Raw genomic sequence first — 25577 nt, 5'->3', positions numbered from 1 at the left:
TCCAACCTTCCTTCATCCCAATCCTCCCCCTTTCCCAAGCTCCGCCCCATTCTCCCCCTCTCCCCCCTCTCTCCCCATCTCCCCTTACCCCCCTCCCACCCCACCCCCAAGATCTCAATTTTCTCCCCGGCAATTTTGTCTACTTCCCATAGCCAAGAGGACAACTATATGCTTTTCCTTTGGTTCACCTTCTTACTTAGCTTCTTTGGGATCACCAAGTGTAGACTCCGTGACCCTTGTTTATGGCTAGAAAACAATTATGAGTGAGTACATCCCATGTTCATCTTTTTGGCTCTGGGATACCTCACTCAGGATAGTGTTTTCTATTTCCATCCATTTGCATGCAAAATTTGAGAAGTCATTGTTTTTTAACGCAGCATAGTACTCTAATGTGTAGATATTCCACACTTTCTTCATCCATTCTTCCATTGAAGGGCATCTAGGTTGTTTCCAGGTTCTGGCTATTACAAATAATACTGCTATGAACATAGTTAAACAAATGCTCTTGTCATTTGATAGGGCATCTCTTGGGTATATTCCCAGGAGTGGTATTGCTGGGTCCAGGGGTAGGTTGATCCCGAATTTCCTGAGAAACCGAAACACCGATTTCCATAGTGGTTGCACAAGATTGCATTCCCACCAGCAATGGATGAGTGAGTGTTCCCCTTCCTCCACAGCCTCTCCAGCAAAGGCTATCATTGGAGTTTTTTATTTTAGCCATTCTGACATGTGTAAGATGATATCTCAAAGTTGTTTTGATTTGCATTTCCATGATTGCTAAGGAGGTTGAGCATGACCTTAAGTGTCTTTTGGACATTTGAACTTCCTCTGCTGAGAATTCTCTGTTCAGTTCAGTGCCCCATTTTTTAATTGGGTTAATTAGCATTTTAAAGTCTAGTTTCCTGAGTTCTCTATATATTTTAGAGATCAGACCTTTGTCTGTTGTGGGGTTGGTGAAGATCTTCTCCCAGTCATTAGGTTGCCTATTTGTCTTGGTGACAGTGTCCTTTGCTTTACAGAAGCTTCTCAGTTTTAGTAGGTCCCATTTATTCAATGTTGCCCTTAAAGTCTGTGCTGTTGGGGTTACACATAGGAAGCGATCTCCTGTGCCCATCTCCTGTAGGGTACTTCCCACTTTCTCTTCTATCAGGTTCACTGTGTTCTGACTGATAGTGAGGTCTTTAATCCATTTGGACTTGAGTTTTGTGCATGGTGATAGATATGGGTCTATTTTCATTCTTCTACAGGTTGACATCCAGTTATGCCAGCACCATTTGTTAAAAATGCTTTCTTCCTTCCATTGTATACTTTTGGCTCCTTTATCAAAAATGAGGTGTTCATAGGTTTGTGGGTTAAAATTCGGGTCTTCTATATGGTTCCATTGGTCAACTTCTCTGTTTTTATGCCAGTACCACACTATTTTCATCACTGTAGCTCTGTAATAGAGTTTGAAGTCAGGGATGGTAATGCCTCCAGACAATCCTTTATTGTATAGGATTGCTTTGGCTATCCTGGGTTTTTTGTTTTTCCATATAAAGTTGATTATTGTCCTCTCAAGATCTGTGAAGAATTTTGATGGGACCCTGATGGGGATTGCATTGAATCTATAAATTGCCTTTGGTAGAATTGCCATTTTTACTAAGTTGATCCTCCCAATCCAAGAGCAAGGAAGGTCCTTCCATTTTCTGGTATACTCCTCAATTTCTTTCTTCAATGCCTTAAAGTTCTTGTCAAATAGATCTTTCACTTCCTTGGTTAGAGTTACCCCAAGATATTTTATGCTGTTTGTGGCTATTGTGAAAGGTGAAGCTTCTCTGATTTCCCTCTCTGCTTCCATATCCTTTGTGTATAAGAGGGCGATAGATTTTTTGGAGTTGATCTTGTATCCTGCCACATTACTAAAGCTGTTTATCAGCTGTAAAAGTTCTTTGGTGGAGTTTTTGGGGTCGCTTATGTACACTATCATATCATCTGCAAATAGCGAAAGTTTAACTTCTTCCTTTCCAATTCGAATCCCTTTGATCCCCTTATGTTGTCTTATTGCTATTGCTAGAACTTCAAGTACTATATTGAAGAGGTATGGCGAGAGTGGACAGCCTTGTCGTGTTCCTGAGTTTAGTGGGATGGCTTTAAGTTTCTCTCCATTTAATTTAATGTTAGCTGTCGGCTTGCTGTATATAGCTTTTATTATATTTAGGTATGACCCTTGTATCCCTAATCTCTCCAATACTTTTATCATAAAGGGGTGTTGAATTTTGTCAAATGCTTTTTCAGCATCTAATGAAATGATCATATGGTTTTTTTCTTTTAGTTTATTTATATGCTGGATTACATTGATAGATTTTCGTATGTTGAACCAGCCCTGCATCACTGGGATGAAGCCTACTTGATCATAATGGATAATTTTCCTAATGTGTTCTTGGATTCGGTTTGCCAGTATTTTGTTGAGGATTTTTGCATCGCTGTTCATGAGTGAGATTGGTCTATAATTTTCTTTCTTGGTTGAGTCTTTGTGAGGTTTTGGTATCAGAGTAACTGTAGCTTCATAAAAGGAATTTGGCAATGACTCTTCTGATTCTATATTGTGAAATACATTAAGGAGTATAGGTATTAGCTCTTCTTGGAAGTTCTGGTAGAATTCCGCATTGAAACCATCTGGTCCTGGGCTTTTTTTTGGTAGGGAGGTTTTTGATAACCTCTTCTAATTCTTCGCGACTAACAGGTCTATTTAGATTGTTCACCTGGTCCTGGTTTAACTTTGGTATATGGTATTTATCTAAAAAAGTGTCCATTTCCTTTACATTTTCCAGTTTTGTGGCATATAGGCTTTTGTAGTAAGATCTAATGATTCTCTGAATTTCCACTGTGTCTGTGGTTATGTCCCCCTTTTCATTTCTGATCTTATTAATTTGCAAATTCTCTCTCTGCCGTTTGATTAGTTTGGATAGGGGTTTGTCAATCTTGTTGATTTTCTCCAGAAACCAGCTTTTTGTTTCATTGATTCTTTGGATTGTTTTCTGTGTTTCTATTTTGTTGATTTCAGCCCTCAGTTTGATTATTTCCAGTCTTCTACTCCTCCTAGGTGAGTCTGCTTCTTTTTTTTCTAGAGCTTTCAGTTGGGCTGTTAAGTCTCCAATGTGAGCTTTCTCTGTTTTCTTTAAGTGGGCACTTAGTGCTATGAACTTTCCTCTTAGGACTGCTTTCATAGTGTCCCATAAGTTTAAGTATGTTGTTTCTTTTTTTTCATTGAATTCCAGGAAGACTTTAATTTCTTTCTTAATTTCTTCCTTAATCCAGGTATGGTTCAGTAGTTGACTGTTCAGTTTCCATGACTTTGTAGGCTTTTTGGGGGTAGCATTGTTGTTGAATTCTAACTTTAATCCATGGTGATCTGATAAGACACAGGTGGTTACTAATATTTTTTTGTAACTGTGGAAGTTTGCTTTGTTACCGAGTATGTGGTCAATTTTCAAGAAGGTTCCATGAGCTGCAGAGAAGAAGGTATATTCTTTCCTATTTGGGTGGAATGTTCTATAGATGTCTGTTAAGTCCATTTGATTCATTACCTCCATTAATTCTCTTATTTCTCTGTTAGGTTTCTGTCTGTTTGACCTGTCCATTGGTGAGAGAGGAGTGTTGAAGTCTCCTACTATTAGTGTGTGCGGTTTGATGGCTGCCTTGAATTTTAGCAATGTTTCTTTTATGTACGTGGGTGCTTTTAAATTAGGGGCATAGATGTTCAGAATTGAGACTTCATCCTGCTGAACTGTTCCTGTTATGAGTATAAAATGCCCCTCTCCATCTCTTCTGATTGATTTAAGTTTGAAGTCAACTTTGTTAGAGATTAGTATGGCCACACCTGCTTGTTTCTTAGGTCCATTTGCTTGATAAGCCTTTTCCCAGCCCTTTACTCTGAGTAGGTGCCTGTCTTTGTGGTTGAGGTGTGTTTCTTGTAAACAGCAGAATGTTGGATCCTGTTTTCGTATCCAATCTCTTAGCCTGTGCCTTTTAATAGGTGAGTTGAGTCCATTGACATTAAGTGATATTAATGACCAGTGGATGTTAACTCCGGTCATTTTTTTAGTCGTAGAGTTTGTGTGTTTCCCTTCTTTGAGTTGTGTTGGTGATGGGTCTCTAGATGTCTGAGTTATTGTGGTCATTGTTGGACTCCTTGGTTAGTGATTTTCCTTCTATTACTTTCTGTAAGGCTGGATTTGTGGCTGCATATTGTTTAAATTTGTTTTTATCCTGGAAAATTTTATTTTCTCCATTTATAGTGAACGAAAGCTTGGCTGGGTATAGTAATCTGGGCTTGCATCCATGGTCTCTTAGTTTCTGAAGTACATCTATCCAGGACCTTCTGGCTTTCATGGTTTCCATGGAGAAGTCAGGTGTAAGTCTGATAGGTTTACCTTTATAAGTAATTTGGCCATTTTCCTTTGCAGCTCTTAATATTCTTTCCTTATTCTGTATGCTTTGTGTTTTGATAATTATATGGCGAGGGGATGTTCTTTTTTGATCCAGCCTATTCGGTGTTCTGTATGCTTCTTGAACCTTCATAGGTATATCTTTCTTTAGCTTGGGAAAGTTTTCTTCTATAATTTTATTAAATATATTTTCTGGACCATTGAGCTGCACTTCTTCTCCTTCTTCTACTCCTATTATTCTTAGGTTTGGTCTTTTTATTGTGTCCCATATTTCCTGAATATTTTGTGATGAGAGTTTGTTGGACTTGCTGTTTTCATGATCAGAGTGTTTATTTTCTCTATGGTATCTTCAGAATCTGAGATTCTTTCTTCTATCTCTTGTATTCTGTTGGTTATGCTTGTTTCTGTAGACTCTGTTTGTTTACTTAAATTTTCCATGTCCAGCCGGCCCTCTGTTTGTGTTTTCTTCTTTGCCTCCATTTCAGTTTTCACGTCTTGCACCGTTTCCATTATCTGTTTGATTGTTTTTCCTTGGTTTTCTAGGGTATCATTCACTGATTTATTCAGTTCTTCAAACTTTCTGTTATATTTTTCATCCATTTCTATAAGGGCATTTTTTACATGCTGTTTAAGGGCGTCAATCACTTTCATGAAGTCAACCTTTTCTACTTGTTCTTGATTAAGGTGTTCATGTCCTCCCGATGTGAGGTCGCTGGTTTCTGGTGGCTTCATGTTGCTTTTCAGCTTGTTGGGCGAATTCTTGCCTTGGCGTCTACCCATCTCTTCTTCCAAATGCTCCCTTATGGATCTTCTTTACTGGATCAGGTCTCCTTGCCTACCCAATGCTGGATCTCCCCAACGTTGTCTCTCCCCAATGCTGGGTCTCCCCAAGGCTGGGTCTCCTGGCGCCGAGAGATCAGGCCTCCGTGCTGATGGGCAGGTGGCAAACAAAGCGCCTACCCTGCTTGGTGCAGGCAGGCCAAAGAAACAAAGGAACTCCCGCCTGCTTGGGTGCCCCGAGGATTCGGACCCAGTGCCCAGACAGGCTGGGCTGGGTTATGTTATGTGCAGAAAGAGGGCAGTGGGGCAAATTGGGGAGGGTTCTGGATGGAAGCTGGGTCGGCTAGGAAGAAAGAGGAGGTATGCAGGGAGTGGGGGCCCTGCCAAGAGCTCAAGAAGGATAGGGGGCCAAGGAAGCTCTGAACTCCCCTTCCCGGGCTGGCGCCGCAGGGTCAGAAACTCACCCCAAAGCTGGGTCTCCTGGCGCCTAGAGATCAGGCCTCCGTGCTGGTGGGCAGGTCGCAAACAAAGCGCCTACCCTGCTTGGTGCAGGCAGGCCATCTGCATGAAATTTTAAGTGTGACTTTAGGAAAACAAATCCTGAAGCAGCCTCTAAAACCACATTAGTGCTCATTGAGCACTCTGCTGATAATTGGTTTCACCTGTTGCCTGTGTCAAACCAGTGGGAAGTGGGCTCTTTGTGTGATTAAATAACATTATGTCCAAAACTCTAGATGAGAGCTATTTCCAGGAAATGTCCTATATACCTCAGCCCTGAATCCAAACCATGGCTTTTTTCATTGAAACCCAGAAGTCACATAAAGATGAGTGGTGTCATGTGGCTCTGTCTTAAAGCTAATGTGCTCTACCATGCTACATGGAAATTGAGCATGAGGAAGGCTGTGTGCAGGGCTAATGGGATCTTTAACTCTGGTTAACAAGGGGTGTGAGTTTCACATCCATGTCTCTGTTAAGCAGCTTACCTGAACTTTTTTTTTTTCTTCCAGTGAACTTGTGGAAACAGAAAACATTCTATTAAAAATAAAGTGGGTTCTAGCCTCCCACTAACTGGGTGTGTATGTAAAGAAAATGGAGTGAGCGTATCAAAGAATACGCAACTCCTACATTTACAGCAGCGCTATTCATGCCGGTCAGGCTATGGGGTCTCTGAGGTCTCCACGGATGTCACTGGGTAAAGACTGTGAGTCTGTGCAGGCTGGAGTGTTACTTAGTCAGGAAAGGAAGAAGTTCTGCAGTCTCTGACAACTTGGAAGGAGTTGGAGATGTTTGTGTTTGATGAAAGAAGCCAGACCCAGAAAGACAAGTGCTGTGTGATCTCATGGATACGTGGGCTCTAGAAATCATGTCAGAGGAGCAGAGCATAGAATGGTGCTTCCCAGAGTCTGGAAAGTCTAGAAGGATGGGAGATCCGAGAGATCATAGGACAAAAAACAAATTGTACTTATGTAGGAGTGAGGTCTAGTGTCCCCAGTACAATAGGACAGAAGTGTTGTACATTTAAACACATAATATAGAGAGAAACACAACTGCCACACATTTCTTATATATTTTGCAAAGGTTTATGTTGTTGGGGTTTTTTACTCTTTGGGAGACTGCCACCCAGCTCCCTCGTAAATACATACACAGAGGTTTGCTGTTACTTATGAATGCCCTACCTTAACCGTAACATATTTCTAGCCTGTTTTCCTTAACTTAAATTATCCCATTTACCTTTTGCCTCTGGGCTTTTTCCTTTTCTTCTTTCCGCATATCTTACTTTCCCTCTGCTCCATGGCTGTGTGTAGCTGTGTGGCTGGCCCCCTAGCATCCTCCTCTTCTTGGGCTCTTGCTCTTTCATCTCAGATTTCTCTTTCTGTTCATTTTGTCTGCCTGCCAGCCCCACCTAGCTTTTCTCCTACCTTGCTATTGGCTATTCATCTCTTTATTAGACCAATCAGGTGTTTTAGACAGGCACAGTAACACAACTTCATAGAGTCAAGCAAATGCAATATAAAAGAATGCAACACATCTTTGGCATCATACAAATGTCCCACAGCATAAAAAAATGTAACATGTCTTAAAATAATATTCACAGAAGTTATAGAAGAGTTCTAAAATTCCCAGCACAAAACCATAAATTTTTAAGGAGGGAGAGATTCTAATCACCCTGGACTTGAACATCACACACTGCCTGCCAATCCCAAATTCCTGCATTTTGCCTCACAGATGCTTGCAATCATCACCTGTTGATTAACATAATGAAGAACAAAGCATTTTCTGTTCTTAACCACTGGCTGGAGAGAGATCAGGTAGTTAAAACTTGAGGAGAAGCCTTGAGGAGGGGAGAAGTCAGTACTGCTGAGTGAGAGATCATGAGCTCCCGTGCTCAGCGGTGCTTTCAGGGAGTCAGAGTCGAAAACCAGTGCTCCTTCACCTCTCTCAGTTGTGCAGGGTGGGAGCTGACCAACTGTTGCTCTTCTGCTAAACAATGGGAAGCGGTGTTATATGCCTTCCATTTAGGGAAGGGCATCTCCTTCATTTAGGCACCATATGTTTACATGTGGCTGAGGTTTATGACCACCTTCTCATCATAAAAGTTGTGACAATACCATATATAATTTGTCATTATTAACATGGTTATCAATAAATGACCCTGGCAGGTACTAAGTTGATTTTAAGCCAGTCCCTTGGAATCTTATCAGACTAACTGTTCAGTAAATAAAGATATTTCTAACGCTACTTGAAAGTAGAGATTAGGTCATCTGGCCTCTCGGTGCCCTTCTCTGTAAATATGACTTCAGAGCCCTCAGAATTAATTGCTTCTTGAACACATAGTTACTGCTCACTTAGCCCTGTGCCGAGAAGTAGGTCATTCTGCCTGCTGTAATCTTGCTGTTCTGTAGTTATGTGAAGAGTGAAGGATTATAGGAGGGGTTTATGTGACTTGAAGGCAGGTAGATTTAGGATCTCTAGAGACTAATCCATAGACAAACAAATTCAGTGTTTACCTTTTCTTTTTTAAACACACATTTAATACTTTCAGGGCGATAGTTTCCTTCTTATTAAGTGCTGTGTGTAAGTAGGAAAACTAAGTGACAGAGAGAGTGGGGGGCTGGTTTTCATTTGGTTTGACTGGGTCGAAACACCCTAAATTTAGGGGGATACACTTTGATAAAACAAGAACCAGTGTATGGTTGTCATTTTATATTTTGGAGAAATACAAACTTCCCTTTCTCTTGATTCAGGCAAAAGATACTTAAGTCTTAAAATAATTGAAAAAAATTGCTGATACGTGCTTCACTACAGAGGCACATTTATGAGCCTTCCAGAATGGAATATGAACTAAATGGACCATGCTATGATGTATATTTTCACAACTCTGTGTAGAAAGGGAATATTTTACAAATCCAGACTTACTGGAATTTTTTTCAGTTAGAGTTCCATTAGATAAAAGGCCTTTGGATTGGACCTGTAACCAAGTTACCACTGCTCTTGATTGTCAGCTGGCAATAGGATGACTCAGCCTCTAGAATCTTATGAGCAGTTCGTTATAAGCACAGCTCTCTCTCCCCACCTCTCTCCTCTTCCACTCTTCCTTTCCTTCTTGGTCTCCCCCCACCCCCGCCATCTCTAGTTTTGCCTCTCTGGAGAACCTTAACTAATATATACATTGTACCCTAAGGTTTTCTTATCCATTTTCTTGATTCATTTTTACCAATATCCTAGTGATTCGCAGACTCTTTCAGTGTGGATTTCTGCATGGCCACAAGCTGTGATCTGGATGTGAAATGTCCTCTACAGGCTCTATTTGAATACTTGGTCCCAACTCCTGGAGGTGCTTTGAGAGGTTGTAGAACTTTTGGAAGTGGGACTTAGCTAGAGGGAAGGGGTTAATGAAGGGTGGGCCTTGGAGATATATGTAGCCCAGCTCCACTTCCTGTCTGGTCCCTTTTTCCTGATCTGTTGAGATGTGAGAACCCTAATTCTCCCACTCCCATGAGCTCCAGTATGCATCACCCTCTGTGGCAGACTATCACCTTTCAAACCATGAGGGAAAGTAAATCACCCTCCTTAACTTGCTTCTTTAAGGTATTTTGTCACTGATGAGAACAGGAACTGATGCAGGACACTTTTTAGCCGTAATAAATCTGTTCGTGAATGTTCTACCTCATTTCTTTCTTCCTCCTTGGGGCTTTTGTAGTTTGTGCTTTTGGCATGGCTCGTGCATATCAGTCTCCACACTGAGTGCCCTCGGTATTGCTCATTCTGAGTTTTAAGTTTCACCCCAGGGTTTCTGCCTCTCAGGGAGGTTGTTGCCCAGAGGAGCACTCGGGTGCTGCGACTCCAGACACACAAAGAGCTGGAAATATACAAGCTAAGATGAAACTATACTCTAGCTTATTCTGTCTGGATGAGAGCCTCACAGGAGAGACAGGAACGCATGCACTCAACGTCCACCACCCCAGTTCCCTTCCTGAGAGGGAGTAAGGGTCTAAGACAGACAGGAATCACAAAACACACAGAGGGTAGCTGACAGTCAGGAGGGGACACACAGAAAGCAAGAAAAAAGAGAACATTTGTCAAAGATTGCAGGCAGAGAAGAGAAGATAAACAAGGAGTCAGGTAAGGATCCTCTCCCGCTTTTCATAAGCCTTTTCCTCCATAACTCAGCAAAGCCTTTACATACACTCAAGTGTGGTTGCTTTAACCCACAGAGCCCTCCTTATGGTGGCCTCTTGAACAAGCTGTAGAACCATCACTAGACAACCAGCTCTTGACCTGTGCCATCACTCTGAGCTGAAATAAGCCTCTTTGTCATTCCCAGCCTCTGCTACTTTTGTTATAGCAACAGAAAAAGTGAATATAGTCAGTGATGCTGAATATTTTTTCATATTCTTATTGGCTATCCTCTGAAGAAATGTCTGTTCAGCTCTTATTCCCTTTTCAACTTTTCTGTTGTTGTTTTGAGATATAGTCTCACTATGTAACCCCAAGTCACCTGGAATTTGCTAAATAGACAGGGCTAGTTTTGAATGTATCCCCTTGTCACTGCCTTCTGAGTATTAGGATTATTTTAAGTTAAAGGATTTCCCTTCTTGCTTTTGAACCATTTTAGTCTCATACAGTTTGGGTATTTACTCTTTACCAGATATGTGATTTTTCAAATATTTTGTTTTGTTTCATATGGATTTTAGGTTGTGTCTTCAATTTCTGTGAAAAATAATATTGGAGTTTTGATGAAGAGCTCAGTGAATCAACAGATAGTTGAACTCTGGAAATTTCAACAATCAACATGTTTATTTGGTATCCAGTAACTTTGCTCAATCCAATTATAAGTTCTTCCATATAACAAGCTTAATAAAAATCCAGAGACAAAATTTGGGGTTCAACCTGAAGGTCATTAAAGCAAAACAGCCAGTCACTGGCTCTTACCTCTACCTCAGCCCATAATAGTGATCCTGCTTCCAGGAAACCTCAGAATGAGACTGAGCCTGAGAGCTGTGTCCTCCCGTCTTATAATTCTCTCTAAAGCTGGGATTAAAGGCATGCACCACCACCACCCGGTTTCTATGGCAAACTAGTGTGGCTGCTGGGATTAAATGTGTTTGTCATCACTGCCTGGTCTGTAAGACTGACCAGTGGGGCTGTTTTACTCTGGTCTTCAGGCAAGTTTTATTTATTGAAATGCTAATGAAATATCACTATACTTCCAGATTTTATATGTGTATGTATGTGTTTATGTTGTATGCATGCATGTGTGTTTATGCATGTGTTAGTATGCCCTCATAAGTGTGTGTATGCATATGTGTGCCTGTGTGCATTTGTGGGTGTGCACCTGTGCATTTGCACCTCTCTGTGTGAATGTGCACGGCACAGTTTTAGATTGTGTCTTTAAAAGATTGTGGATTTTAATTTATATTTTCCCATTTAACTTATTTCCAAGTAGACAGCCTTTTCTCCCTATTATCTAAATCCACCAGCTAGAACTTCAGCTACTGTATCGAGCAGAAGTGGCAACATTAGGCATTCTTGTGTGCCTGATTTTTTTTTTTTTTTTTTTTGTCCCTGATCTTATGACAAAAAACCTTCGGCTTCTTACCAGGGAGTATATCAGCTGAAGACTTTTTATGTGGCCTTTATTCAAGCCTACTTTTGGTCTGGATACTTCTATCCATCCCTACTTGACGGAGAACAGTAGTCTTCTTTGAGTGCTGTGCTTTTCAAATTCCGTTAAATTAAATTTTGAAACACAAACTAGCTTCAGTGGGACTAGTGTCTGTACCTGTCATCTAGGGAACTTGCCAAGTGGAAAGACCTCAACTTCTCTGGCCCCTCACAGTCAGGAATTTACTACCAACTTCGAGTTGTAAAGGTTTGCAGAGTTTTGTGGGGGTTAAAATGTGTTTTCCTCCTAATTAAGAAGTAGTTCCAAACTATATATAATGTGGCAAGTCTCAAGAAAGACAGAGAATGGAAGAGATACTGTCCTTAATTCTGCCTCATGTTATTTAATTTGGTTACTTTTTTGATGTTCCTTACTTTAGTTACACGCAGTATTTTTCCTCTGGGGCTGTGGGGAGAACATCCCCTGTGGAAGGCTCACGGGGATACAGGACTTGAAGCTACAGACTTTGACGGGGATACAGGACTTGAAGCTACAGACTTTGACGGGGATACAGGACTTAAAGCTACAGACTTTGACGGGGATACAGGACTTGAAGCTACAGACTTTGATAATTCTTTTGCTTTAAATAACTTCACCTTGAGGGATTGGAGCGACATCTCAGTGGTTAAGAGCACTGGCTGCACTTCCAGATCTGGGTTCGAGTCTTGGCAACTATATGGTAGCTCACGATCATCTGAAATTGCAGCTCCAGGGGATCAGGAACCCTCTTCTGGACGCCATGGACACCAGGAACACATGTTGCATACAGACATACATTCAGGCAAAACACCCATACATATAAAATCTTTAAAAAATATTCTGAAATTTTATTCCACTCTGTAGACACTGTGTGGGACAAGTTTTTAAACTATTTTTAGACCTTTGTCTAAAACATTTTAGACTTATTATCTATTTTAGACTTATAATCTTCTAACCTCAATTAAGGCAATAATGGTAATCTCCTGCACACGTGCCCACAGGTCAGCCTGGTCTAGACACATCCCTGCATATATGTCCCCAGGTCAGCCTTATCTAGATGCACCCCTGCACACGTGCCCACAGGTCAGCCTGATCTAGGCGCACCCCTGCACACGTGCCCCCAGGTCAGTCTGATCTAGACACACCCCTGCAAACGTGCCCCCAGGTCAGTCTGATCTAGACACACCCCTGCAAATGTGCCCCCAGGTCAGTCTGATCTAGACACAACCTGACTGAGACTCTCTCACCAGGCAAGTCTTCATTGTGTCAAATGGACAACTAAAACTAACCACCATGGATGAGCTCAGTGAGTAAAGGCACTTGCCACCAAAAAGCTGATTTTGATCCCTAGGACCCACATGATTGGAGGAAACAAATCCCCCAGGTAGTAGTTGTCCTCTGACTTTCAGACATGCGCTGTGGCAGGAGTATACATAAAGCACACACACACACACACACACACACACACACACACACATACACACACATACACACACATACACACACACATACACACACACATACACGCACACACACACACACACACACACACCACTGAAAATTACCAATCAAACAAATCCTGAAACTTGGCCATCACAGACTCCATACAATTTACTCTACAGTCTTCACACATGGGTAGCTGCTTTCCAGGAGAGGAACAAGTTGAAACTGCTCCTCTTGGCCATGAGTCTCTTAGAGTGGAAAAGCCTACGGGTGCCTTAAATCCAGCCTTGATCTTTGCCTCCTGTCCTTCTGCTCTGAGAGTAGTCACCCTGTGCCAGCTGCGCTGTCATCTTCTCTGTATAATACCCAGACAACTTCCTGCTTCTGGACTCCGTTCCTCGTTTTCTCAAAGCCCACATGGCTTCCTGTCATCCACCTCTTAGAGACTTGAGAACTGACCCCCTTTCTCACTGGAACTAGGTCTCATAGCATCTGTTAACTTATTATAGACACAATAGGGCTCAATGCTTGGCCAAACATCATACACACAGCAAATATTTTTGGAATTAGTGAATGCATTTCGAATATTCTCTTGCTTACATTGAAATCTGCTTTATATTTGAGATACAGTGACACAAGCCCCAGATTTCATTGTCTTTCTTCTCCCTGTTTGAATTCTATATCTGATTCTATGCTGTATTTTTACATATGACATTTCTAATCTTCACAGTGGTCTCCTGGAGCATCCATTGTCTTCTTTGTGTAGCGGGGGTTGAGGGTCTTCAGGCTCCTTAGTTCCTCTAGAGTCAGCAACTGACATCCCTTCTGGGTGGACTCACTCCTGCAAGCACCAAGTCCTGGCCTGGTTCTGAAGTTCCTAGATGTGTTTCTTCTGACTTTCCTATAAACGTGGTCCTATCTTGATAGTCACCACATCTGTCTGCACCAGGTGGCACAGAGCAACGAGGAAAGAACAACCCTGAGAAGTTGATGCCAATTAAAGGAGATGGGAAAGCCAAGGGTATCTCCGCATTTGGGATGGGTGACAGAGAAGTCTCACTCCGAGAACTCAGGCTGGCATTCCCGTGAGCATTCTCCGGTTGACTGCAGGCATCTCTTAGTTTCTCTGAATCCCAGTTCCGCCATGTTTTCTATGAGCACACACATCTCACTTTATGAGACACAGTCTCATACTGTAGTTGAGGCTTACCCTAAATTTGAACAGTCCTCATGACTCAGCCTCCTGATTGCTGAGCTTGTGCACAGGAGCCACCACAGCTGGCTTGTGAGCACAGGTTTATCCGACTCTCATGCTTGTCGACTCATGGATCACATGTTAGAATGCATGTGCGTTGTAAGAAATAGTCATAGCCATGTCGGCATGATCAAATACATTATTGTGGGTGTCAGATTGCAAATGGAGGTGCTGACTTCTTGAGTAGAGTATTCTTATTCCAGGGGTCCCAAATTATGGCTCATGGCTAACTCTGACTGGCCTCCTGTTTTTATATAACTTGTGAGCAAACAATTTTTTATATTTTAATTTGTCTTTAAAAGAAAATGACTATGACATATAACTGTTACATAAAATTCAAATATCAGTGTCTATAAAGAGAGTCCATTAGAACGTAGCTGAGCACATTTGCTTATAGATCGTCCAGGGCTGCTTTTGTACTCCAGCAGCAGAACGGGTAGCTATGAGTGACGGCAGCCATATTGAGTTCATACATTTACTCTCCAACTCTTCAGGGAAAAGCTCAGTGTCCTCCTTTTCTGCTAGTTGAAAACTCCCAGAAAGAAAGGGGAGTGTAAAGAAACCTCATTTTTCACCTTTAATTTGTTTGCTGAATTCTTTTGCTTGATAGTAAAGATAAAATGAAGATGCACCGTCTCCGCCACGCAGTCTTCTGTGTGGAAATGACAAGCTCACTGAAGCGCCAATGTAACACTGAACGTCAGGGAAGAGCGAAGTGCCCATCTCCAGTTTCCAGCCCCCCTTCACATGTTGAATGGTGCCCGTGTCTCTGTTGAAACTCCAAATGCTTGTTATCTGGATCTTCAGACAATTACTCAGCTGGGCTTCACCACGCCCATCACTCATGTTTCTTCTGTTATTAATAGTGGTTATTGTAGAGTAATGACTTCTTGGCCCCACTCTTTTTTCTCCAGATACAGTCGCAATGCTTCTCTTTGGAGCCAGAGCTGGGCTGCCTTGGTGCTCCACCGCCCCCTCGCTCCCTACTCTCTGCTCCCCAGGGTGCTTCAAATGAAGCATCCTCCTTGATCCTAAGAAGGGAGACAAATAAGGCACCAGGTTAAAGGAAAACTATTGCAGGAAGAAAATGAACACAGCACCTTGGAAGTCATTCCCTGTCCTTTCCTGGACCTTCTCCTAATGCACAGAATAGTAGCTAGAACTCTGTTGGCACAGAAATATTCTCTCCTCATCTAGTAATGGCAGGGAGTGCTTTTGCTCTCTGTTGTATTTCCAAGTGGCCTGCTGGCACACACCTCTAGTCTCAGCATTCCACAGCAGAGGCTGGCAAATCTCTGAGTTCAAGGCCAGCCTGGTGTACGTAGAAAGTTCCAGAACAGCCAGAACTGTGTAGAAAGACACAGTCTCAAAAAAGTCATTGTTGTCATTTTGTTAATATTGTTGATATTTTTAGTATATTCTGTGCAAAAAAAAAAAGTTCAGTGTATCAAGTTAACAAGTTAGTGCAATATTGTGAAATGTAAGTAGGAGATGGCTATTTATATCCAATTCTCTTGTTTTTCCTAGTGAGAAGCTGGATGGAAAAGCTAAAAGACAAGGTAAGGAGCGTCTCTTCTTCCCTTTGATTTTTACTGAAGGGTAAATAGGAGATCTGCGGAGCAGTGGAGCTCCCACGTGTTATCATTCAGGAAGTTATATATATACATACAGACATACATATGCATGTAATATCCGTCATAACCTTGGAGGAAAGCTATGACAAGCATAAGAGAGTGTGGAGGGAGGAAAGGGAAGGGACAAATGTTGTATTTAAATTACAATCTAAAACAACAACGATAATAATAATAATAACAATAATGGATCTTCAATTTGCTGCTCTGAGCCTCCCTCAGAAAGAGGTATTCCCTTCAGATTACTTTACTGGGAACACAGAAGACAAACACCTTATTCTCTGGATCCCCAGCACCTCTCCTCCCCACCTCGTTTGTGTGTGTGTGTGTGTGTGTCTGTGTGTGTGTCTGTGTGTGTCTGTGTGTGTGTGTGTATGTCTGTGTGTGTGTCTGTGTCTGTGTGTGTGTGTGTGTCTGAGTGTGTGTTGGGGGTATACATTCATATGTGTGTACAGGCATGTGTGTTTATGCATGAATGAGGCCACAGATTGAATCAAATATCTTCCTCTATCACTCTCTACCTTATTCTTTTGAGGCAGGATCTCTCGCTGAACCCAGAGCTGATGGATTTGGGGTGCACTGGCAGGCAGCAAGCCCCAGCAATTCTCCCAATTCTACTCCTTACAGCACTGGGGTTACAATTATGAGAAAGACCTACCATCCACTTGCAATGTGGGTTCTGGGATCTGAACTCAGATCCTGTAGTTGTACAGCAAGAACTCTCAAAACATGATTTTTTAAAGGTGTGTTCATTTTATTTTATGTATATGAGCATTTTGCCTTAATGTATACAAACTGAAGTCACAGACAGTTGTGACTCGCCATGTGGGTACTGGGAATGGAGCCTGAGTCTTCTGCCTGAGCAGCCAGTGCTCTCTCTCAATCACTGAGCCTTCACTTCAGTCCCAAGGAGCAAGACCCCTTAACCACTGAGCCATCATCTCCTTATTGTGACAAATGTACAGGCATTTACCGTGAGTGGTATGTCCAGCTGAATAACACCTTTGATCTATGTGGTAGAGTTTCTTTTAGGGGATGTTGGCAGTATTGCTCAGCTCTGTCTGTGGAACAGGAAGCTGCCCTGTAAGTAAGTAAGTAAGTGTGTCCTTACTGCAGTGATGCTTCTTACAAGGATCTAGCAAGCCATCCTGTCTAGATGGGCAGCTGTGGAAAGTGCTTCCCTCTCCTATACATGTTCAACCCACCGAATGGTGGTATTAATTTCTTTCCATGTGCATGCTTTTATTTTCTTTGATTTTCAAGCCTCTCCAAGTTTCCATATTGGGCAGCTTTGTAGTTTTAACTGCAACTGCTCCTCAAAATATTGGTGGAAGCCTTAGTTCCTTGGTGCAGCCTATGTCAGATTCCATTAGCTCAGCTCAGCTCAGCTTTAATTGGGACTTCAGTTGCTTGAAAACCTTTTTAATGGCCAGGCATTTAATTGCCCTCAGTTCCCTAGCCTCAAAACATCTCGGCTTATGGCTTTCCATATATTTTGTTTTATTATTTGAGCCAGTTTTCCTATAATGGAATTGATAGTTTTTAATTTTGCTACAATTTAATGTTAAAAAATGGGACATTCAATTGCAATTAAAATTATGGGATTATAATAGTTCTCACTACCCTTTTATTTTAGTAAAATGTGCATATATGTAGCTTTTTAGAGTGAGGTTATTTTGATAAATTGATAAAGGATAAATTGATAAAGGAAACTTCCCGGCTGCTGAGGCCGGTGGCTGCCACCTTTGGTGTTTGTTGTGAGTCTAGTTATGTCAAAGGATACGTTCAGATGGACAGAAAGATTTAGAAAAATATCCTGAGAAAGATTTCTAAAATTTATTCCAAAAACGATTAAAATAAGCTTAAAAATTGGCAGAAAGCTACATTGAGGTTAGATATTTTAAACTTTATAATCTGTATGTAAATATCAGTTCTTACTAGTTACCCTTTTCAGAAGCAATTTGCAAGCTATTGCCTCTGATGAAAGTCACTGAGTCCCTTAGACAAAAACTAAACACCTATTGAACTGAGTTCTTTAGTCAAGCCAGAATACCCCCTCAGTCTAGTCTCATGAGTTGTTCTGATATCAGGCCTCTGTTAGCTGTGGGAGCTTTCGGAAAGAAGGTGTTTTCAAAAGTCCTGGTTTGTTTCTTTTGTTGATTTTTCAGGTTTTGATGTTAAAATTAAAGTCAATTTTGAGTAACAGGAAGCTCCTGCCCAACACAGCTGTAGTCAGAGGTTCCTGGGTAGAGCCACAGAAACATGCCAAACTGCTTCAGTTTGATGATACATCATTTTGACCTTCATTCCCAAGTAATTTCATTATTCTGGATGGAATGTCCAGCTCAGCTCTCTCCACATGAATCTGTATGGCCTTGGTGTCTTAGTCAGGGTTACTATTGCTGTGATGAAACATCATGACCAAAAAACAACTTGTGGGGTGGTATATGGCTTAGACTTTGACACCACAGTTCATCATTAGAGGAAGTCTGGACAGGAATTCAAACAGGTCAGGAACCTGGAGGCAGAAGCTGATGCAGAGGCCATGGAAGGGTGCTGCTTGCTGACTTGCTCAGTCTGCTTTCTTTCTTTCTTTCTTTCTTTCTTTCTTTCTTTCTTTCTTGTTTTTTGTTTTTAGTTTTTTTGAGACAGGGTTTCTCTGTAGCTTTGGAGCCTGCCCTAGAACTATCTCTTGTTGCCCAGGCTGGCCTCGAACTCACAGAGATCCACGGTGCCATTAGGCCAGCATCCTCAAAATCCCAGGAGCTTGTCAGAAATGCAGATTCTCAGAACTCACTCTAGAGCTGAGTTAGAAACTCTGAGGATGTGGCCCAATAGTCTGTGTTCCCAAGCCTGACAAGTCCCTCTGACCTGTGCTCCCATTGGCGAGCTACTGCAGCATAGAAAACACAAGGCTCAGAACAGCAGATCTGAGGCAGGGCATTTCAGTATGTGTTTGCTTATTTGTTTTTTGAGACAGGGTCTTACATAGCCCCGGTTGACCTCTAACTCACTATGTAGCTAAGGATGGCTTTTGTTTTCTGATTTCCATGCCTCTACCTCTCAATGCTGTGATTACAGGTATGCACACTATGCTTGATTTAATGTGGTGCTGGGGGCTGAACCCAAGACCTTGTGCGTGCTAGGCAAGGAATCTACCAACTGAACTAAGACCTCAGTGCCTTTCATGGGCTTTTCTTATAGCTTGCTTGAAAACAGATGCTTCTGAACAAATGTATTTTCTTTAAAAAAAAATTTCAAAGGCAAACACATAAATGCAAGCATGTCTAGTGAGATTTTTGTTTACCATGTATTTTAGATGCTTAGACTTTAAGGGGAATACTGTACAATTCATAGGCAGGAAATAAAAATAAGAATGGCACCAAGAACATCCCTCCCACCTTTAGCCTAGTTGCATCAACTGCTAACATTTACCGCCTTGGAGTTTTCATTTGTGAAGACATTCTCCTCCTTATTCCTACCTGAACCATCTGATGATAAATTGCACAGACTATAATTTATTTATTCCAAATTCTTCAGTGCATAGTTTCTGAGGATAAGAGCATTGTGTTGTCAAATCTGACTGTAGTTTTTAGCAACAGTATATTTATGGTCCCTGGTATCTGCAGTGCAACTTTTTTAACAGACCCAAAGTGATATTCACAAAAATATTTCTCCTCTAAAACAAAATCCCATCAATTATGTAACATATCCCTTTATCATACTTCTCCCATTTCCTTTCTTCGTTTTGTAGCTGTCTTTCATTTTTCATAGTACACATATTTATGAAGATACATATTTTTATATAACATAGAGTACCCATCACTTTAGGCTTGCTGGCTGTTTTGTCATGGTTAGACCCACTTTGCACAGTCTTGGTTTGAACAACACATGGGTAAACTGTGTGCTCTGGACACCATTTCTATATGCACATGCACAGCCAGTGGTTTTAAATGAAGAAAATCTACTAGGCAAAATTAAAAACTTAAAAAAATAAGTGCACGCTTTCTTATTTTATTTCTGAAAAATATAAGTGATGGGCATCTCTGAGGAAGATGTTATTTTGGCTTAGCCAGCTTTAAAGGACAAGTGGTTACATAGTATTGGAAGGTGGCCTGACCGCTTCATTCCCATTCTACAATTTACTTGTAACTTTAAGGTAAAGAGATACCATTTAAAAAGTGAAGGATATAATTAAATTTGTTTGTGTGTGAAATATGAAGAGAATGATATATTTTGAATACCCACATTGTTGGTATGGATTTAAACTATATATCTGCAGAAGGTTCAGGCAATGTTTGACAAGTTGATATTCCAAAGAATAGATTGTTTTTCTCTGAATGCATAACTTATAAAAAGTTCATTAATGGGTCTAAAATTTGATTATTCTTCATATTAAATAGGTGTTACATTTCAATGCACTGAAAATATTGATTTTAAAAATTCTCTATTCTTTATGAAAGTACCAAAAGTTTGCATTGTCCAATATTTCTCTATATGGAAGATGATTGAGTTTTTATAACACTCAATGGATATGCAAGAATTTTAGAAAAGCTGATTTTTCTACAAAGTGAATGAATTTGTTGAAGAATGAACAAATCCCTGGGTGGGATTTGTTTCACCTTTGAAAACAATACTTTGATTTAAAGGAATCTCATTGTTCTTAAATTAATAAAAAAAAATTTCATATTTTGCCCCAATTTGAAACACTGGCATATGAGAGCGGTGATGGAGATGCTGAGCATAGACAAGGGTGAGAGGCCCTGTGAGGCTCTGTGAGGCCCTGTGAGGCCCTGTGTGGCCCTGTGAGGCTCTGTGAAGCCATCTCTACTGCTCCACATGCAGGGTTAGAGGAAGAAGAACAGCCTACAGACCTCGGTGCTTTCGGAAAACCTCTCCCCACCCCTCCATCTGTCTGAATCGTTTTCTAGATTAGAAATTAGTCCGGAACTAGGAAGATGACTCTGTGGTTTAAGAGCACTTGTTGCTCCTGCTTAGGACCAGGTTCTATTCCATAACCCATGTGGTGGCTTACAACCATCTCTAACTCTAGTGCTAGGTGTGATGGATGTCTTCCGTCCTCTCTTGGTGACGCACATACACTCAGACACACATATACACATCACACAGAGAGGCAGAAATTAAATAAACAAATCAAAAATGAAAAAGAGGAAGACTCATCCTCTCTCATAAAAATGACTGTCTACTCATTCTAGATTTTAAAGTTAAAGCTGTGATGTATTTTGTCCAGTTGGGGTGCACCCTATTGCTCTCCCATGAAAAGGTTCTGGGCTAGTGTATACCCATGCAGCCCACAGGAGCTTTACTGCAAAGATCTACCTCAGGACAAGGGCCTTGCTCCAAGAGTGGGTGGAGCTATTGGCTGGAACACTGGGATGTGCAGGGACCATGCTTTTCTCTCAGGACTGAGGTGTCCATAGTGACCTTCGGTATGCTTGAAACACCTGAGGCTCCTTGGGAAGTAGCCATGTTGCTGGCAGCGATCTTTGTGCCCTTTTTGGTCATCACTTCCCTGAGCCTGAGGACACTCTGTTTTGGTCTTGTTCATTGGCCACATTGCTTCACTCAGAGATCCACTTCACATGCATATGCCTGCTCCTTGTCCTTAACGCCCAACAACTAACCCACCTCTTAATTCCTGTGCCTTAATCCCTGCCCCTTTCCTTGTTCTTCATGGTGCTCTCGCCTTCTACTCGTGTGCACGCTTATCTCTCATTTTTTATTGTAATATAGCTGAGAAGAGTGTGAGCCACAGTGTGGAAGGGAGAGCAAGAGAGTGAGACGTCCCCCTTTACCCTCCAAGGAACACAGTATTCCAGAGGACACTTCAACTCCTTGGCATGCGACTCAGGCTGTTTTTAATTTATTGCATTTTAATAGCCCTGGCATTCTCAGAAGCCCACTCCATCCATCTTTAGTACAAATTATATTTCTGTCATCAAAAATTGATGTTGACAAATGTGCATAATCAGGTGGCTGGAGGGGCCACTGGGTCTGGCTGATTTATTTCAGAACTTACTTCTAAGGGATTTGAAATATCAAAAAAAAAAAAAAGGTTGTTATTTTTCTCTGTTGCTTTCTTCCTCCAAAGCCCCAAAGCAGAACCTTTGTTATAGGTTCCCTTTTAAATTATAATATAGCAGACAGAAGGATTCAAAGCATCTTAAAACCTGCTGCTATGTACAGGGACAGGGAACTCAGAATCCGGTGGTCCATGTAGCATCCTGATACCTGTCTCTCTCCTCCTCTGTTCAGGCTGGCTATATGTCTGGAATGCTGGTGCCTGTTGGGGTAGGGATAGCTGGAGCCTTGTTCATCTTGGGAGCACTCTACAGCATTAAGGTCATGAATCGCCGAAGAAGAAATGGCTTCAAAAGGCATAAAAGGAAGGTATGCAAGAAACAAAAGCAAAGCTAATCGGTTGCGGAGAGTTCTTCCCTGCTTGCCTAATTTGCCTGATAAAGTACAGAGGATTTAATGGTGCAAGAAAGCCTTCTGTTGAGGCGTTTTGTATTATCTGCTCCCCACTCTTTAGAGTGGGTCTGCTCCTTGGCTTTGCAGAGAAAGAATCTGATGCTTTCCTGTCTTCTTCTCCCAGCAGAAAGAATTCAACAGCATGCAAGACAGAGTGATGCTGCTAGCGGACAGCTCGGAAGATGAATTCTGAATTGGACTTGGGTTTAATGCAGTGACATCATTGTTTCATTTTTTATTTGAGGGCAAAAAGAAAAAAGAAAATAAATAAATGGCAACGATATCTCACCACCTTGCTGCTACTGGGCCTCTGACCCAGCCTTCGTCTCTGCTGGGGAGTAGATTTTTCTTGTGCTGAGCAGTAAAGACGCCCTGTACACGAAATGTAGCATGCAGTGTTCAGTTATTCTGCAGTGTCTGCCATCACCAAGGGCTGCAGTTCAGAAGCACAGAGCACACATGTTCAGTAGGAGTAGCTGGGTTAGGTAAAGTAAATACCTTGTATTTTTTAAACCTTTCAGTCTCAGTTTTTATCTTTTCGTCTCTTAGTCTCACTGTTAGTAAGAAAAAATGCAGTAAAAATTGTACACTAAAGAGCCCTTAGCCTTAATTTACGCTTGCTTTCTTAACTACTGTTAGTCCAATGGGTGTGATGGAAGATTCTTGTTTGCTAATCATAAAAAAATATCCCATTGGTATATTACTGAAATTAACTGAGAAGGAAAAAAAAGGATGACATGAAGATAAGGATGTGTGGCCTTCCAGAGTGTTTGTTCCTGCTCCTTGGTTCTGTATTCATGTGGCATTACTGTGTAAGTCAGAGGATCACTTTTCACGTCTACGACCTCGCTAAGGAAGGAGTGGGCCACCAGTGGTCTTCTTTGGCTTTACTAGAAAAGGCAGGCATTCTTTGGTAGAAGGTGACCCAGAGTCCTCATATGTAAATAAACTCTCTCTGTCACGCATGTGGGATGATGAGCTATTAGATCCTTTCTCGTTTTCCTTGGAATGCAATTCCCTCTTCTACACCAAATAACGCATTCAAACACAATGTTTGAATCTGGGTATTTGGGGATTTTAGTGCATTGCATTGAGCAGTATGGCTTGGGTCAGTTCCAAGGATAGATAAAGGTTACCAGTAGTGCTGTTACCATGGAGAATTTGTTCATAGACATTAAAGCCTATTCTACTCAAACAGGGTCTATTTGATTACTCCTTGTAGCTTCTGGGTGGGAAAGAGCATATATTTTTTCCATTCTACTGAAGATGGAACGTAAGCAGAGGAGAGAAAGAATTAATCATCAGTTACATCTGCGGACTCAGCATGAGGACCACCTTAAGCCCAAACTATGTGCTGTATTTTCATTTCTTTGCCCTTTCCCTCATGCTTTGAAAGATACGAATGAATTTTTCCCACAGGTTCTTCCATCCCACATGGATTTATGTATCATTTCTAGAGAACGAAAAGGGAAATGGAACCCATTTTTGAATGATGGTTAGCGCTCTCTCTCTCTCTCTCTCTCTCTCTCTCTCACACACACACACACACACACACACACACTAAGTTTAACTCTTTTGATCAAGAAAGCAACTGTGTAAAACTGATAAGGGAAATGAAAAGCTCGATGGAGACAAACAAAAACTAGAGTTCCTAAATGGGGTTGAAGTCAGAGTTTTTTAAAGTAGACCAAGAACATAAGTGATGACTTTCACGGTGAGTCAGTCTCCCTGGGAGAGCTGTCCTGCTTCCGAATAAGTGGTGCTTTCTAAGAGCAGACTCTTGCTGTGCTCCTCAGGCTTCAAGCCGGCGAGCGCGAGGGGACATTGTACCTGCATTCTTGACAAGATGTATATGGCAAACTAACAATCGGTTCTTCTAATTCAAGGACACATGGGCGATATGGATGGTCAGTCATGCCTAGAGCTGCTCAACCTGTAGCTTTAGATTAGCTCAGGGCTGCCTCTTCAAACTGCTGTATATAAAGGCCATGAGTAACAGTCACACGTTCACAGTGAGGATGACATGTGCGTGACTGTGTCCTCTAGCAGCGATGTCTACATCCCGTCAGCACACGTGAACACGCATAGAAAAGGGGTTTCTATAGACCACAGCATATTTCTGTACAAACCTACTTCACTCTCTGTATAAAGAAATGTGCTACACATTAGTCTATTCCTCAGTGCTAAAAACAAGAGAAAAAGTCCTGGTCCTCTGACACAGATGTGGGAGGACTGTCTGCTGAGTGAAATAAACCAGACCCATAAGAAGTGCTGCATGACTCTAAAGGCCATGAACCATCTAAGTGGTCATGTTCAGAAACCCGTGTGAATGATGGTTGCCAAGGATCAGGAAAGGGAGCAGAGGGAGGTATGAGGAGGTGTTGGTTAGTGGTATTAAGTTTTGATTATGAAGCTGAATAGGTTCTAGACATCAGTTGTGCAGTGTAGCACCTACAGGTAATAATGCAATATTGTACAACAAATCTCTTATAGGCAATAATGCGATATTGTACAGCATAGCACCTATAGGCAATAATGCAATAGTGTACACTGTAGCACCTATGGACAATGATGCAATATTGTACAGCATAGCACCTATAGGCCATAATGCAATACTGTATACTATAGCACTTATAGGAAATAATGCAATATTTACACTATAGCACCTACATGCAATAATGCAATATCGTACACTATAGCACCTATAGGCAATAATGCAATATTGTACAACATAGCACCTATAGGCAATAATGTAATATTGTACAACATAGCACCTATAGGCAATAATGTAATATTGTACAACATAGCACCTATAGGCAATAATGTAATATTGTACAACATAGCACCTATAGGCAATAATGTAATATTGTACAACATAGCACCTATAGGCAATAATGTAATATTGTACAACATAGCACCTATAGGCAATAATGCAATGTTGTACGACATAGCGCCTACACTTCAATGCTGTGTTTTCACACAAAATCTTGTTAAGATAGTAGGTCTCATGTTAAATATTTTTGCCATGAAACTAAAAGATGAAGGAAAGCAGGACTCTGGGAAAGGACACTTTCCACCCTAAGGAAGACAAAATAAAAGAAAAGATAAATGAGAGAAGCTACTAGAAAAAAGAACAGAAGGCAGATTGAGGAGAGGAAGTTTCTGCCATGCTTTTGGTCCCATTGGCTATAATCAGAAGATAATATTTTTATTTTGAACTTCTTTAATTTTTCTATCTTCTATGAGCTGCTTCTTTCACTAGCTTCTGGCTGAAATTATATGCAATATTTAGAGTTAATTAGTATCCCAGGGCAAGAGATTCCCATAGCAATGCCTTGGCCTTGACTGCAGCTCATACGCTACCTTTGTGGTGCTTTTCCAGAAACTTGCAGTACCTGTAT

At 41.3% G+C, this 25577-nt stretch overlaps 1 protein-coding gene across 3 annotated transcripts in view; it reads left to right on the top strand.

The window, feature by feature from the left end:
* The window catches only part of Armh4 (armadillo like helical domain containing 4), a 114557-nt gene extending 89533 nt beyond the window's left edge, over positions 1–25024 (top strand). For 2 of the 3 annotated variants that reach the window (XM_041633805.1, XM_041633804.1), the window contains exons 6-8: positions 15578–15609; positions 21958–22092; positions 22301–25024. In XM_041633805.1, the coding sequence (XP_041489739.1) occupies positions 15578–15609; positions 21958–22092; positions 22301–22369 (236 nt within the window). In that variant the 3' untranslated portion in view covers positions 22370–25024. The remainder of the gene's footprint in view (positions 1–15577; positions 15610–21957; positions 22093–22300) is intronic. The other variant, XM_041633806.1, reaches the window with a different exon arrangement.
* The last annotated feature ends 553 nt before the right edge of the window (positions 25025–25577 follow it).

Source organism: Microtus oregoni, unplaced genomic scaffold (assembly GCF_018167655.1).
Source record: "Microtus oregoni isolate MIOR12 unplaced genomic scaffold, Mior012 000045F_ref0000178, whole genome shotgun sequence".
NCBI lineage: Eukaryota > Metazoa > Chordata > Mammalia > Rodentia > Cricetidae > Microtus > Microtus oregoni.
Note: the sequence above shows the minus strand (reverse complement) of the source record. Positions and strands in the feature narration are given on the sequence as shown.